The following is a 17,379-nucleotide window of genomic DNA, read 5'->3' as shown; positions in this document are numbered from 1 at the left end:
ATCATCTTTGCCCTGGTGGTGTAAGGTAGAATACATCCCAACGGGTCATATTGTCTGGCGAGTGTTCTGTATACACTCCGTCTGGTGGTCGGTAGTGCAGTCGACCTTCCCTGCTCCTTGGTCAGGGGTGTGTGTTTATAATGGAGCGAGTCTGTTTTGAAGCGCCAGACTAGTCCTAATGTAATTTCTTGGGCTTCTCCTGGGATGGTCGCCATCCAGGTCTCGCTGCTTGCTGCCTCGTCCTCGGGGGAGAGGCTGCGCAATACTTGCGGGTCGCTGCTGGCCCACTGCCTGAGATCAAAGCCGCCTTTGATCAGGGAGGCGCGGAGCTTGAGTAGAAGGGCCTCGGCTTCTTCTGGCGTCGAGACGCTTTGCAGACAGTTGTCCACGTAGAAACTATTTCCTACACTTTGTCGGACCTCTTCATCAGCTGCTGGGTCCTCTGCGACGTGCTTTTGCAGTGCAAACGTAGCACAGCATGGGCTGCATGTGGTTCCGAAAGGGAGGACTTCCCATTGATAGATGGCTGGTTGCTCATCCCCGATCCTCTCTCTCCATAGGAACCGCAGCAGGGGCTTGTCCTCCTCCACTAGTCTCACCTGCAGGAACATCCCTTTGATGTCGCCGCTGATGGCCACCTTGTCTTGGCGGAAACGTAGTAACACGCCTAGTAGAGAGGGGCCGAGTGTTGGGCCGGGCAAGAGCTCTTTATTCAGATTTTGTGATCCGATCTGGTAGCTGCAGTTGAACACAATACGATCCTTGCCGTTGTGGTGGACTTTGTGGTGCGGCACGTACCATGATTCGGTCGTCTGATCGGCCTCTTTAATGTCAATTTTCTTTATGTGTCCCGCTGTGATTAGCTTGTTAATCTCAGCGCGGTACACCGTCTCTTGAGCGGGGTCTCTGGCTAGGCGCCGCTCTGTGTTCAATAGATACCGCTCCGTCGCTTCTTTTGGGGCGTGGAAGGTAGGCATACCCTCTCGCCTCAGGAGTGGAGTTGCGTATCTCATCACTCCGTTGACTTTGACTCTCTTTGTCCCCTGCTCGAGGAGGGCTATAGCGTAAATGTCTTCCTTGGAACGAATGTCTTTCTTTTCGTTCTTAAAGGGCATTGTCTCTAGTGTCCATAGCCTCTCGACATGCTGTAGGAGGGTGGTGTCTTCTTCTGTCACTCTGGAGTGGAGGCAGTTAGTGGCTGCTGTTCGGTTAAGAGACTTAGCGAGGGGGCCTTGTAATGTCCATCCTAGGCGGGTCTCGACTGCTGCAGGACAGCCTCTGGGCCCTGTGTGGACCCGGTCAATCGGGACGATGAGGTCTGCATGGTCGGAGCCTATCAGCAGGGTCGGGGTGGCACCGTCTATGAGCGGTATAGGTAGTTGACGCAGGTGCACATATTTATCCATCAGCTTGGCGATGGGGTAGGTGTACTGCGACAGGCCTATTTCTTGGCTGGTGAAAGCGTTAGTAATCCTATACCGTCTCTCTGGCTGCCCGCTTGCTGCGATAGTGAAGGAGACATTCTCGCCCTTTATCGTCTTTAGATCTCTTCTTATTGTCCGAATCGTCATCTGGTTTTTGCTCCCCCGCAGCCCCAGCTGGGCCGCAGCGGACGCGAGGAGAAGGGTCTTCTCTGACCCGTCGTCAAGGACGGCGTAAGTGTCCATGACCTTATCTTGGTAACTCAGTGTTACGCGGACCACCTTTAAGAGCACCCGGGCGCCCCCGCTGCTGGCGGGGTCAATGTACATAACACTTGCCTTTGTGCTGCTTGAGGGTGCAGGCTTTCTTCTGTTACTGTCGTGTAGGACATCTAGGTGGGCTCCGTCACACCGATTACACCTCTTCTTTAAGCGGCAATCGGCTGCCATGTGACTGCGCGCACATCGGTAACAGCGTCGGTTGGACTTTATCCATTGACTCACCTCGTCGGCGGTCATCTTCTTGAATGTGTCACATTGTGACAACCAGTGTTCCCTTTCGCAGTACGGGCACACCATCTTCCACTTCTCTTTCATCGAGGGGGTACTGTGGTTCTTGCTGCTCGGTACTGATTCTGATTGGTGCATGACGGTCACCAATCTTCGGCCATCGTTTGCTCTCCTAGGTCCCTCTCTGGAGCTTGGTGTGCTCCGCATGAACGTATCCAACCGTAGGCTGTTGACTTCTCTCGCCAGGAAGTCGGCTAGGTCTAGGAGGGATGGCTCGGGACCGTTAGGATCACGGTGGTCTCTTTGCCGCCTGAAGCGCTCTTGTCGGGCGGGCGGAAGCTTCTCTAAAATCCTCTCGACATTAGAGTTTGCGTACAGTTCGTGCATACCCTTTTCTCTTTGCGCCCCCAGCATCCCTACCAGGGATTGTACCTTGATAGACAGGTCATCTAGTGAGCGATTGTCTGTGGCTGGGGGTAGGCGGTCAATATGCCTTATCTCTTGTATTACGTAGTCCCATATGCGTCCATATCTTTGGTCGAGTGCTGCTAGAGCCGCTGTGTATGGGGTAGTAGAGGTGGCATAGGCCAGCGCTATATTGTGCGCTCGGGGCACCTTGAGGTGCTTCAGTAGGATAGCATACTTGTACGGTTCATCAGCTACATCGGACATCATTGTCTCTAAGCACATTCGTAGCTCCGTGTACTGTGCTCTGTTCTCGTGGGTGAAGTCCGGAAACGTCGGTGTGCCAATGTATGATGCCATGGATGGCTGGCACATCGGTGAGCGTTGGAAGAGAGGCCTCCTAGGCGAGTCTCCTCTTACGCCTCTTGGTGGGCTGGTACCTGCTGGGTACCATGGCCCACGTATCCAGGTGCTGTTCCTCGGGGCTGGTCGTGCGTCAAGCTCACCCGTGAATTGAGTCGGGGGTCTGTAGCGCAGAGCCGCGGGGGTAGAGCCTGGGCTGTACTGGACCTCCTGGTCCTGTGGAGTACTGTGCTGCTGTCGGGCTTGACTCTCCTCCTCTCCCTCTTCTTCTTCCTCTGGCAGGTCCTCTAGATCCTGTAGTCGTCTATTTAGCCTCTCCGCGGTGTATACCGTTTCTTCCTTGTAGCTGGGTCTCACTTGGACCGGTCGGGGAAGGGGTTCGGAGGGGGGTATAGGCTCTCTCTGGTGGTCGGGCTCAGGGTCGCTTGATCGGGTAGGGGAGGGTGCCCTTGACCCTTGTCTTGACGAGGCCCTGGAACCCCGTGCGGAGGGAGGGGGTGTTGCCCTGGTGATCAGCTGCTCCATTATCTGCGCTTGTAATCGGTCGCGCTCGGCTTCGCGCTTGGTGAGAGCGAGGTCGCGCTCTGCTTCTCTTTGGGCACCGGCAGCGGCGCGCTGGGCTTCGGCGGCGGCGCGCTGGGCTTCGGCCCGGTCCCTTACCATATTCTCTTCCGTCTGAAGGCGTCTAATCTCTAGACGTATACGATCTTCGTCGCTCCATTGCTGCGCCTGAAGGCGTTCTCTTTCCATGGAAGAATGTTCGCGCTCACTAAGCGTCTGTGCTTGGAGTCGATCGCGCTCTGTTGAGGCTGCTAGGCTGGCGAGGAATGCCTGTGCCAGCATCTTGTCCCCCTCGCTGGGGGAAGACGCTGGTTGAGGTGATCCGCTCCTGGCAGTACTCGTTGGAGATCTGTTCTCCTGTGGCGAGTCCTGGAGATCCATCTCCGGGGTGCTCTCCTCTTCTTGTAGCGGGTAGAGTTCCATCCCTGGAGGGCTGTCTTTATCCTGGAGCTCTCCGGGGACTACTTCTTCGGTCTTGGCGGGGGGTAAAGTCATGTCGGGTCCCTCCTGGTCCCTACCGTGAGCTTGGTCAGTTACGTTAGAACCCACTAGGGCCTCTATTGGCGGGGTAGCCTGGTCGATAGGGTCGGACATAATTTTACTATCTACTTTTTCCGCGTTTACCGTCTGTAGAAAGCTAGGTAGTATATTGGCAACGTAATCCTCTAAGTACTGAGGTGTCTGCCGTCTACGCTGCGGGCGATCTACTTTAGGAGAACCGTTTTGTGGAGTGTTCATCATAGGCCATGTCAATATTAATACCACTATATTAATATTACACTAGTTACCCTCCGGCTCGAAGGACCAATTGTAACTGAGGGGTACAATTCCCTGACTGTATTGATAAGTATGGTATCATTAAACCACTACCGCTTTATGTACTTTAATTACTGGCCATACAGTACATGATATATAAATATGATGAACACTTCCCACAATAAATCGGTTCCACACAAAGTGGTAATTAAGTATTTATTGCAGCAAAAGGTACATAATATACTTCTCTATTTTACTTTGGATGCGCTTATAAGGCAAAGGAATGTGCATAGGCAAATCAATAATGAATGTCCATTCTCTGGTTACGCAGGAGGTAATTATACAACCTGAATCTTAGGGAATTATATCTATGGTACACTAGTAATATATAGCGGGAGATACTGGAAGGGTCCCCCCGGTTGTAAGCCAGCAGGGGTAGAGGATATGTCGGTAGTAGAGAGTCTGGTCAACGATGACTAAGGAGACTCCATGTACAGGAGACGGTGCAATAGTCTCTTGATCCACAGACGAATACAGCTGTTCTCCGTAGACTGTAGCTCCACAGTGAAGAAAGCTAGCCGGCCTCAGGCTCTCTGAGGCGCAGACTCGACGTGGCTCCTCACAGGGTAAATCCCACACATGTAGGCGTCGGCGATTCTCCGCTCCATAAATCACAGGACCAAAACAAATATAATCCAGTGTACATGTCCACACGGTTCTCGTCTAGGTCTCCTCGGGTGAAAGCGCCATGAAAGCAGCCCAGCCTGGATAAGCACTCTAGCTGGTACGAGGAAGCGTTGGTGATGCTGGTCACTGTAGAACTTTAGCCGCACGATACACTATACACAAATAGACTATTACTGACTTAATAGAAATATGTCGCACTCGACGGTATAGCGCCAAACTCTGACAATTCAGTTATTAATTCGCACGCGGTCTCAATGCTCTATTTGGGGCCAAACAGGCCATACTTCACCGCACGTTGTACCGTGGGTGAGGCTTCAACTTATTGGGTAACTCTACTTCTGTATTCACCTGCGCCATATTTATATGCACGGCGAACAATCTAGTGCCAACCTCATTTCTGTCTCGTATCCCTGGGCAAGGCCGGGCATGTACAGACATGTCTTGACGGTGGCCTTGAACCTGACTCTGGAGGCATGGCCCTGGCGCCTGTGGACCGCTGTCCAATAGGAGAATGAAATATTATGGTCTGTACTAGGCTAAAGGGATATTCCGTGTATATGTACAAGGAATATACAAGGGATATCAAACGATATACAAATACTATGCAATATATATCAATCAATAAATATATATATTCGGTTTAATCTGATCCTTTGTAACATTAGCTATGGTTATCCGACCATCTGCATCAGACCATACTCCCTTCAATTCAATATTCAATTTCCATTTCACGACTATAGCAACTCCACGGGTTCTCGTTCCAAAGGAAGAGTGACTAATGTTATGGTATATGTTGTCCGCTAACGTAGCTTTGTCTTCCACTAAAATGTGCGTTTCGCTTAGAAGAGCCACATCAGGCGGTTAGGTGGTCGAGCGGAGATTGCGTTCGTCACCAGCCCCGGAGCTGTGAGCTTGGTTCGCCTGTTCGAATCCAGCTCACAGCTCCGGGGTTGTCACCAGCTTGGCTGGCCGTCTGCACTGATACAATTGGCTGTATCAGAGGGTGGGAGAAGCTGGCGGGGTGGGTCCGGGTCGTTGTAAACAGCGACTCCTACAGTTCGGTCGGGGCGCCTGCTAAGCGCGGATTGGACGTGAGGGGGATAGTGTGGTCCTCCCACACGCTACGCCCTCTCAATGAGAATCCGCGCTGCCAGGTGAAAAGAAGCGGTGATTGGCTGGACGTGTGTCGGAGGAAGCACGTGGTAGCCTCCACTCTCCCAAATGATCTGACTGTGGGGGGTAAAGCGCAGCGACCAGGAAGGGACTGGGAATTGGCATACGACTAACATTGGGATGGGAGAAAATCGGAGGAAAATGGAGAAAAAAAAAAAAAGAAGAGCCACATCAACCTGTTTGTTTTTCATCAATGTGAGCACGCTATTGTGTTTATGTTGATTATTTATTCCCCCAGTATTCCAGATAATTATATTCAAACTAGCCATAATCTATACATATTGTTTTGTATTTGTTGGTAATACTTCTGGAGTGCGAATTCACAATGGATTTACATCCTACTATTGAGGTCCCGTTGAGAGCCGAGCATAAAAACATACATATATACAAATAAACCCCTGATCCCCCCACCCTTACAGAGCCGTACAAGGTACCTATTTGATAACTCCTTCGCGTACAACTTCTTCCTATACTGCACCTCCAGTCAGCCCAGAATGAGCAATTTATCCTAAACTTTCACTCATTTAAACCTCTTTTTATTTATTTTTTTAAACCTTCTACTAACATGTATTGGTTAGAACATTTCAGAATAAAGAAATAAAGAATAAGAAATAATGATGTTTAGAATTAGATATCGAAACCCATAAAGTCAGGGAATAACTACTTAAAATTTCCCTTTTTTTTTCTTTTTTTTAAATAACTTTGCATGTTTACACATCTAAATAACAAGGAGATTTTTAAATACTTGTATGCAGATCGTCCCCCGTCAAGAGTGATCATTAATCTGTTATGGTGGTCGTTGTTCTTCACATCTATTTCATGACCAAGTCTCATATCTGGGGACTGGCCACTCCACAGAAACGGCCCTCATTGCGGTCACAGAGGCACTTCACTTAGCAAAAGCGAAAGGCCTCTCCTCTGTCCTGATTCTCCTAGATCTATCTGCAGCCTTCGACACAGTCAACCATCAGATCCTCCTCGCGGCCCTCGCAGGAATGGGAGTGGCTGGATCTGCGCTGACATGGCTGACATCATACCTCAATGACCGCTCCTACCAAGTGTCATGGAGAGGGACTCTGTCGGCCACCCGCCCCCTCCGGACGGGTGTCCCCCAGGGCTCGGTCCTAGGACCCCTTCTCTTCTCCCTCTACACTAAATCACTGGGTAACATTATCACGTCTCATGGCTTCTCATATCATTGTTATGCCGATGATACTCAACTCTTCCTCTCCTTCCCTCCCTCAGATATCCAAGTCTCTGAGCGGATCTCGGCCTGTCTGTCCGACATCTCCGCCTGGATGACGACCAACCACCTCAAACTGAACCTAAGCAAAACAGAATTGCTCCACCTGCCGGCCAAATCCTCCCCCCTGACCGACCTCTCCATCACAGTCGAGAATGCAGCTGTGACCGCGTCGCCGACCGCCAAGAACCTTGGTGTTGTCCTCGACGACCAGTTGAACTTCTCTGCTCACATCGCAGCGACAACCAGAACCTGCAGATTCCTCCTGAGCAACGTCAGAAGGATACGCCCCTTCCTGACAAAAGAAGCCACCCAACTCCTCGTCCAATCAACAGTCATCTCCCGCCTCGACTACTGCAACGCACTGCTAGCTGGCCTCCCGGCCACTGCCACCAAGCCTCTTCAACTCATTCAAAATGCAGCGGCCCGCCTGATCTCAAACCTACCGAAGTCGGCCCATGTCACCCCACTTCTTAGGGACCTGCACTGGCTCCCCATTGCTGCACGTATCCGCTTCAAGGCCCTCGACCTAGCATACCGTGCGGCAAAGGGAACCGCTCCCGCCTACCTCCGGTCAATGGTCTCTAACTACACACCCTCAAGACCCCTACGCTCTGCATCTTCTGGCCGCCTCAGATCTACTCCTATCCAAGCTCCCGGAGGGTCATCAAAAAGAAGCCGCCTATTCTCAGTCCTTGCCCCACAATGGTGGAATGAACTACCCATCCCAGTTAGGACAGCCGAATCCCGTCCAATCTTTCGCCGTCGACTAAAGACTCACTTCTTCAACCATTATCTGAAATGATAAAAAAAAAAAAAAAAAAAAATCGAACCCCGACTAACCTTAATGTCATGCACTTGTCCTAATAAACTAACCTACACTGTAACACGCAACACTTTGATGAACATTGTTACTCAGCTGATAGAGTTATACCCTTCTTGCTGTCTTGTCGCACAGAACTTGTAAGTCGCTTTGGATAAAAGCGTCAGCTAAATGACTAAATGTAAATGTAAAATGTAAATATCTTTGTTATTTTCCAGGGCCATCATTGAAAAAGGCATTGTATTCCAGAATGCTGTCAGCCGCTCATGACTTGCAGATTGTTGTTGTAATGCTCCAGTACATTCCTCGTGTCATAGAACAATATCAATCCAGTGTATTCCAGTATATTCCATTATGACTCATAGCCTTCAAGTAAAAAAAAGAAAATAGAAAATTCTAGAATGTTCCAAAATAGTCAGTATCAAATCATGACCTGCATATTACCATGAATCTATATATATATGGTGTTTAGCGTTTTATATTAAATTACTTATACCTCCATGTTGTCAAAAGCTTGTATTTCTGCATTTTTTTTGTCATAAAAAGGGATTTACTATCAAACAAACGGGAAGATAAGTGGTTAAAATTCGGAAATATTTGTAATCTTTTACAGATATATTGAGGTTATGCTCTTAGTGCTCTTCCTGAAAAGAATATTTTTTTTTATATTAAAAATGATATGGCCTTGAAACACTTTCCTGCTTAGCATTATAACTCTGCTAACTTGTTACGGGGGCACAAGAGTGAGTCGACTGGGAAAGTGTTCACAGGATTTTATCATCACCTTGATGTGAGAGGAGATTCATGTCGAGCGGAGATTCTATCCATGTCTAAAGTGCACATGACAGTTGCCACCTCTCCCTGCCTGTATCTCTCTCTCTCTCTCTCTCTCTCTCTCTCTCTCTCTCTCTCTCTCTCTCTCTCTCTCTCTCTCTCTCTCTCTCTCTCTCTCTCTCTCTCCCAGTAGTCTCTCAGCTGTACTCTTACGAGGTGAAGCTGGGAGCCACACTTCATTAAGGCCTGTACCGATCCTCTGGCACCAGAGACTGCGGGTGGTGGGGTGGTGGGGGGTGTGATCTGTCGATGATGAAGGCAGCCAAATCTCTCTGTTAGGCTGCCGGGCACGCACACAGCCAGAGGCTATAGCTGGATGCTGTTTACCGCTAGGCTGAGTCAATTCAAACAGAGCTGAAAGGTAAGGGAGAGAGTCTAGCCAGTAATCAATGTTTCAAACTTTCAGTATAGGGAGGTGTAGTGGTTACGTCATTGTTGTTTCCGGCCGGTCCACCTCGCTTGAAACACATTTCTAAATCGTCTTGTTTAAAACAAATAAAGCATGAACATTGGCATGGTGTACCTTTCTGTGTGTATTCATCCACAATCTATAGCTCAACATGAAACAATGAGCAATTAATTGTAAAATTATTACGTATCATTTTATTTCAACCAAAAACAATAATGTTAGTGATCATTACAATAAATGATAATACATTTTCCCAATGATAAATCCCTATATGCTCAGGAAACTAAAGTGACGTCAGGCTACACCTCCCTATTTTACTAATCACATACCTAGCTGTAACATACAGATAGTTCAATTGGTAAGTTTTTGCATGTGTTTCTTTTTTTTAGAGACACATCATTATCCGGGCCATCCGACATCTTGTTTGATCAAAGTGAAGCTTGATGGATTCACTGTAACGTTGTGAGACAGAGATAGAGAGAGGTTACATCTCAAGTTGTACAGGTGAGGTCAGAACAGCTAATCAATGCGCTCAGAGGTGGATGTCAGTATGGTACCAGACTCAGTGGTACAGTAACACGAGAAAGGGACAGTTTCCAGCTGAAAAAGCTCTTTGAAAAAGACACATCATTACCCAGAGAGGCTGTCCAGCATCTTGTTTGATCAAAGGAACACTGAAGCCTACTGTATGATATTGTGAGAGGTGTGGAGTTTAGTTACCAATCGATGCTTGATACCGTGAGTGTTGTACATATGATGAAAACAGCTTGAATGTCGGAAAGTACAGTTTGTGATTGCTACATTCATTTTACAGACCCTCTCTGCCATCGTTTGTTCAGAGTAAAACTGAAATCCACTGTGAATATCGTGAGACGGAATAACCAGGTTTAGTCACCAATCGATGCAAGTGCAGGTGGAATGTCAGTGTTGGACATTCCCCAGACTCCACCTGAATGTCAGAAAGTACAGTTTGTGTACAGACTGATAAATTCTTTGAGAAACAAAACACATAATTATCCGCAGACCCTCCGGCATCTTACTTGGAAAGGGACTGCATTTATATACAACTTATGCTTCACATTCAGCCATTCACTCACTGATGGCAGAGCAATGTGCCAACCTGCTCATCGGGAGCAGTTAGGGGTGTCTTGCTCAAGGACACTTTGACATGTTGGCAGGAGGAGCTGGAATCGAACGGGGAACCTCCGGATTACTAGACGACTGCTCTACCCACTGAGCTACTGTCACCCCTACTATAAAATTATGTGTGTAGACCAGTATGTTTCTCTTTCAAGGTGCCAACCTGCTTATCAGGAGCAATTAGGGGTTAAGTGATTTGCTCAAGGACACTTCGACATGCTGCCTGGGAGGAGCGGGAATCGAACCGGGAACCTTCCGATTACCAGATGACTGCTCTACCTCCTGAGCCACTGTTGCCCCACATCAAACTACTCTTACGGCACAGGATAGAATCATCACAGAGAATAGATGCGACGTGATTTGTGAATCCCACGCCTTTCATGTAGCAAAACGTATATTGCAGAGATCTGAAAGAATGCGAAAAGGAGACACCTGGAGCACATAATTCATGCAAAGAAACACCAAGCTGGTCGGGAAACTGATCTGAAATCAGTAAGTTCAGACCATTGTTATGATCTGAAAATAATCACATCTGAAAGCAACATATGCCAGCATTGGATTCAGGTGCTAGAAATCCTAGAAACACTAGAAAACATGCAGCGGACAGTTAACCGGGACAAGGTCCTATCAGCTATGTCCCACACCCATCAGAACACCCATGTAGACAGCCTGTGTAGCAGACTACAACGACTGCACTTTCTATGCCGCCTTAGAGTTCATGGTGTAGATCAAAAATGTATGTTACTTTTTTATCAGTCTGTATTAGAGAGTCTCATCAGATACGGTATTACAGCTTGGTTTGGTAACCTGTCTGTACAACTAAAGTCCAAACTGGTCCGTCTGATGCAGACTGCATGGAAGATCATAGGGGTGAAAGGTCACCCATCCCTGCAGTCTATTTTTGAACAGGCTACTCTAAAGCAAGCCAATAGAATTGTCTCGGACCCCTCCCATGTTTTACATGCCGAGTATGAGCTACTGCCCTCTGGGAGGAGGTTTAGAGTCCCACGCTCTAGATTAAATAGGTTTAAAAACTCCTTTATCCCGATCTCAGTTAAACTTTTAAATAGTGCCAGATAAATGGCCATCAATTATCGAATGACTGATATTTGGTTGTTATATTATCGATATTCGATAACCGATATTTGGGTATACTATTCTATATATGTGGTGTTGCCAGACATCCTGCTGTGCAGGTACTTTACTGTATATTTTACATTGTTTATCTCCTCTGTTTGGAGTCAGTTGTGTTGTGTCATGTCTGTATGTGTCTGTGGCTGTAGTGTGGGTGTAAACCCAAGACAAATTTCCCAGCTGATGGGACAATAAAGTGACTCTTGACTCTTGATATCCCACACCTGGAGTTCTATTCAGGTGACAACGGATGTCATTGTGTCGTCCCTTCTGGCAAGACGACCACACGACCGGTCTGACAGCGCTTGTCACAACAACAGCCCTGTTTTGCTTTTGAGAACAGCAGTAGATTTCACAGTCGAAGCATCAGGGTAAAGAAAAGCCTAGTCGACATGTACCTCCGGCATCTGGTTTGATCCAAGGGAAACTCAAGGTCCGCAGTCAATTTTGTCAGACAGATGGAATGAAGAAAGAGATTCTGAGGTTATATTTCAGCATCCAGCTCGACAGAATCCTGTTATCCTCATGTTAACTGTGATACCCTGCCATTATGCACTTGACTTCAGCTGTTTTGAGCACTTTTAATTGGCAGTCTGCTTAGCTGTTTCCGCTGTGGAACATAATGATGGTTCAGGACAAGGCTGAGTGCGATACACCCTGGCCTCAGACACACAGCCAAAAAACACACTACCTTGCGTGTGTGCGTGTGTGTGCGTGTGTGCGTGTGTGTGTGTGTGTGTGTGTGTGTATGTGTGTGTGTGTGTGTGTGTGTGTGTGTGTGTGTGTGTGTGTGTGTGTGCACGCACGCACAGGGATGCATTTCTGCTGTAAATTAGTCTAAGGTCTGTGCATGCATGCAGGAGTTATGTGAGAGACGGTGTGCATGCACACATACTGTATGTGTGTGAGAAAGAGAGAGACAGAGAGAGAGAGTGGGAGAGAGCGAGCGAGAAAGAGTGAGAGAGAGAGAGAGAAAGAGAGAGATTATAACATGGCTGACCAAAATGGCTGCTTTTTTATATAGCGCTTTACAATTTGTTACTCACATTTTACCCATTCACTCACACATTCACACACCGATGGCGGAGGCAACCATGCAAGGTGCCAACCTGCTCATCGGGAGCAATTAGGGGTTAAGTGTCTTGCTCAAGGACACATCGACACGCTGCCCGGGAGGAGCAGGAATCAAACCGGGAACCGGATTGCCAGACGACTGCTCTACCTCCCGAGCCACTGTCGACCAAGCCTGCTCGCACCACTTACTGAGAGTGTGCTTCTGTTATACTCCACCTGCATACTGTCTCTGACACCCTCACCCAGTCAGTCCCACAAGGATTCTCCTCATTTCAACCAAAAAGGGCTTGTTTTATTTCTTTTTACTCTTTCAGGTGCAGGCCTAAGTGATTTTGGAATGTTTTCTCCGAATTCTATCCTCGAATTGTACCACTCAATAGCTTTGCCAGTCGCCAGTTCCCAAAATATCTAATCCAATATGGGAGAGATCGTACACCTGGAAAAACTATTATTTCCTGTGCTTATTCGTGTTAAAATGGTGAGAATTGTGAGCGAACAGTGAAAAAGCTGGGATGCTGTGAAAAGTGGAAAGCACTCTAGCTGCAGAGGAACCTAATGAAAGTATGGAATGGTGAGAGACTATCAACGTCACATATTATATTTTGTATATATTATATATATTTTGTAGTTCTTTCAACCAAGGAAAGAAGTAAGGGTCATTACGTCAGAAGACCAGCGTTCTATGCTCTGCTTGGTGCCAGACTTTGGTGCCAGTTCTATTGAAGCCTGTAGTCGAATGTAATATAGACAAGCTATCTGAGGAAATATACATCAACCAATATATCAAATGTTAGCTAGTTAACAATTCAACAAATTGCTGATGATTCTGACATCTGAGGTAATAACCTGTTTAAATAACCAAGGTCATAAACGAGGAGATGGCTGATCCCATTTAATTCACTATTGGCTGAACTGAAAATCCCCACACTTGCTACACAGTGACGTAATCAGGGCTTGACATTAACACCTGACCACCGGCCAAATGCTGGTAGAATTCGGCTGTGGCCGATAACTCTGTCATTCTACCGGCCACAGTGGCCGGTGACTTTTTTTCTATGAAAAAAATAATTAAGTCAATCCAAGTGATAGTACATAATACTACAACTCCCACAACAATTCGGAAAAGTGCATTACCGGCCAGATCCTGGTAGTGGTGCTGTCTCGAGAATGGAGTACTCCTTGTTTTCAGACCAGATGTAAATTTTTTTCATTCAGGCCTACTTTTTCTGTTAGCGTGAAGCTATGCCTTCATCAGATCGCATGGAATACCTTTTGCGACGCCGAATTCAGTATGCAGTAAAGGAATATAGCATCAGCCAATGGACATATCGATCTACCAGATGGCGATCAATAACTGGGAAATCCTTTTTGGGATCCAACCGGCCACAGGTAAGAACGATTTCATGCTGATCAGGCCTTGTTAGCATAGCCAACCAGCCGATGAATGAATGAAAACTTTATTTAACAGATTGCAGAATGGGTACAATACAGTACGGCTCAATACACACAATTGTTAAGGGGATGCAGACCAGAGAAAGACGTTTGTCTTGTTTACATCAGGGTCCCCCATTTTCAATTTATAGTGACATTTATGACATACACAACATACATGACATCATGACACATCAGTGTATGATGCTACAATAACGAATGCCGTTATTGGTAATCAATAATCAGAAACAATGTCCCCCGCCCCCCCGTTTCATGCATTCATGGTGGAACATGATACCGATCATATGCATTTTGATTTTAAACCTATTCATCATCACGCTATAAAATGGGAACGTATTGATGAAAAAATTATTTAGTGTGGTGATTTTTGGCTGGTGAAAATGCTGAGTGGCTAGTGACTTTGGAAAACCACTAGCCACAGTGGCTAGTGAGCCAAAAAGTTAATGTCCAAACCCTGGACGTAATGATCCTTCCTTCTTTTATAGTTGTGTTGCTTTCAACCATAGCCAGTTGAGTTGACTACACAGAATGTTGTAAATGGTGTAGAATGTGTATATATTGTATATAGATACATCTTAAAAAATACAAAAGAAGTCACGTTAGCCTTAATGTACCCCCAGGAAATACATTTTCCGAACCGAGACAGCTAGCAGAGCCAACAAACTCGGGCCAAATACGCATATCAGACAAACAGATGGTTAAAAAGACCTTCCAGGCATGTCTGTACTCAACCATGTCTGATGGCAGTAATACCAGCTTGTCTCTCTTCTCTCTCTCTCTCTCTCTCTCTCTCTAAGAGATGAGATGGAGTGACCGAGTGACTTTGAGCTCTGTACCTCCGGGTAAGGTGATGGGGCCGCAGCCATGGCCCTCGGGGTCCGCCTCCACGATGTAGATGGTCTTCTTGCAAAGCCTCCAGAGGCCAAAGTGGGCCGCCTGGCAGGTGGTGTTCAGCTGCTCCACCCGAGGACTCAGCACGGCCCAGTGGTCGGTTACCACCGCCGCCAGCATAGACGCCATCCCCACCAAGATCACCACGGATGTGATCTTCACTTTGGTCGCCTGCTCCTCAAACATGGTGTGCGTTTGTGTGTGTGTGTGTGTGTGTGTGTGTGTGTGTGTGTGTGTGTGTGTGTGTGTGTGTGTGTGTGTGTGTGTGTGTGTGTGTGTGTGTGTGTGTGTGTATGGATGTGTGAGGTAGAGGTGCGCGAGATGTATGTGTGAGTAAGAAGAAGTGCGTGGTCTTCAACAGTTTTGAAGGAAGGAATTCAAGGTTGCGCTGGTTATGCCTTTAATGTCCTCCAGGATGTTGACTTCAGGTAGTTCTCCTGTTCTTCTCCACAGCTGGTGTTCTGGTGTCCTCGCCTCGCTCCTGTCCTCCCGTCCACAGCTGTTTCTTTCTCTTTCTTTCTTTCTTTCTTTCTCGCTCTGCCTGGTGGTCTGGTTGGTAAAAAGAAAAAGGGGAGCCAGATAACGGTGCCCTAGTTTCTATCTCTCTCTCTCTCTCTCTCTCTCTCTCTCTCTCTCTCTCTCTCTCTCTCTCTCTCTCTCTCTCTCTCTCTCTCTCTCTCTCTCTCTCTCTCTCTCTCTCTCTGGCCATCTGTGCTGATGCTGAAGCTGCACAGCTGTAAGAGGGAAATGTATGGGAGGTGTTTATAACTATTACCCCCCCCCCCCCCTGTTGACCAAGAGTTAGGGTTTTTATTGGGTCAAGAGATATGAACGTGAGGGGCTTTTAAGCATTCAGTCATCTCAGGCGACATGTGCCAAGGGACTCCTGGGAGGCAGATCTCCTTTATTAGTTGTCTCATTGAGCTGATCTACTTTCTGAGCCAATCAGCAGCCAGGGCCAGAAACGCGGGTCCCACCTGCAAAACATACAGAAACCATTTTCCTGGAATGTGCAAATACTGATTAAGAAGTAAAGTGCCCAGCACAACAAAATCACATCCTAAAAGAATTCACACCTTTGGTGTGTCCTTTCCGTTTGGTTGACCACCTGCCTCTCAAAGTGTGCATGCCCCTGAATGGGTGGATACTGGATTGGATGTCGTACTGTAGATGTACTGTAGCACAAGCTGCTTGCCTTCGTGAGACCTCGTCTCCAGGGTGTTGTGTTGTTGTTTTTTTACCAAAGGGTGAATCCCTCCTCTTAACGCCGGGCTATCATTATACATCCTAGGTGTGCAGGTTGTTACCTCATCACGCACCTATGACAGACTAGGAAAAAGCATAGGCGGGTCTTCCCACAATCAATCTTAACCACCCACAGCTGGGCCCACTCACTTATTCACTAATTAGTCAGCTCTCACAGTACTGGGCACACAGCTATGGGGGAGACACAGGATAATTCCATCAACGGGCACTTTCACAGTAAAAAAAATGTAAAAAAAAACTAAATAGGCAGATTATACCTGACAACCTGTGACATGTATTCCAGCATTTGGGAGTGTCTAGTTTGTCAAACCAGCCTATCTCTTCCACAATCTTGGAATGCAGCAGAGACCTTCTGTAATATTCAGCAGCTCTGAAAAGTAGCTCCAGTAAATAAGGCGGATATTCAGTCATTTCTCAGCTTCCCTATCTCCTTTGCAGATAATGTTAGCTAGCTTACGTTAGACTAGCTAGCTAGTCAGATAAACGCAACAAACTCAGGTTAGTTGCTAACATTACTGAGTTTGTTGTGTTTGTCTGACTAGCTAGCTACTAACGTTACCTCAATGGGAGAAATTATGTTCTTCATATCCTATCCCTACCAGGACCAATGGAAGAAGTATGAATGAATAAATGAATGAATGAATGAATGAATGAATGAATGAATGAATGAATGAATGAATGAATGAATGAATGAATGAATGAATGAATGAATGAATGAATGAATGAATGAATGAATGAATGAATGAATGAAAACTTTATTTAACAGATTGCAGAATGGGTACAATACAGTACGGCTCAATACACACAATTGTTAAGGGGATGCAGACCAGAGAAAGACATTTGTCTTGTTTACATCAGGGTCTCCCATTTTCAATTCATAGCGACATTTATGACATACACAACATACATGACATTTATGGCATAGGGACATACATGACATACAGGTATTTAGTACTGTTACATTTGTGACATATACGATATGCAAATATGCAGTACTGTTACCCATAGATCCTGACAGAGTATATACATATGATGGGGAGGAGACTGTACACTAGGAGGGGGTGGGTGGGTGGGAGAGAAATATACATACGGTGGGGAGAGAATATGCGGTGGGGAGGAGACTGTCTATTAGGAGGGGGTGGGGGTGGGGGTGGGGTGGGGGGGTTTGGACATTTACGGTGGCCAGTTTTGAATGTGGGTAGGGATTCACATTCCTTTACAGCTTTGGGTAGGGCGT

The 17,379-nt window shown here is 47.0% G+C and overlaps 1 protein-coding gene across 1 annotated transcript in view; it reads right to left on the bottom strand.

Annotated features, from left to right (window-relative positions):
- LOC311239781 (voltage-dependent calcium channel gamma-1 subunit-like) overlaps window positions 1-15,062 on the bottom strand; it is a gene marked incomplete at both ends in the record, with an annotated part of 206,739 nt that extends 191,677 nt beyond the window's left edge. The window contains one exon of the mRNA XM_084328217.1: window positions 14,822-15,062. Within this exon, the coding sequence (XP_084184343.1) occupies window positions 14,822-15,062 (241 nt within the window). The remainder of the gene's footprint in view (window positions 1-14,821) is intronic.
- Between the last annotated feature and the right edge of the window lie 2,317 nt (window positions 15,063-17,379).

Source organism: Notolepis coatsorum (genome assembly GCF_963971535.1).
Source record: "Notolepis coatsorum genome assembly, chromosome: 14".
Lineage (NCBI taxonomy): Eukaryota > Metazoa > Chordata > Actinopteri > Aulopiformes > Paralepididae > Notolepis > Notolepis coatsorum.
The sequence above is the reverse complement of the archived record's forward strand: the minus strand, read 5'-3'. Positions and strand labels throughout refer to the sequence as shown.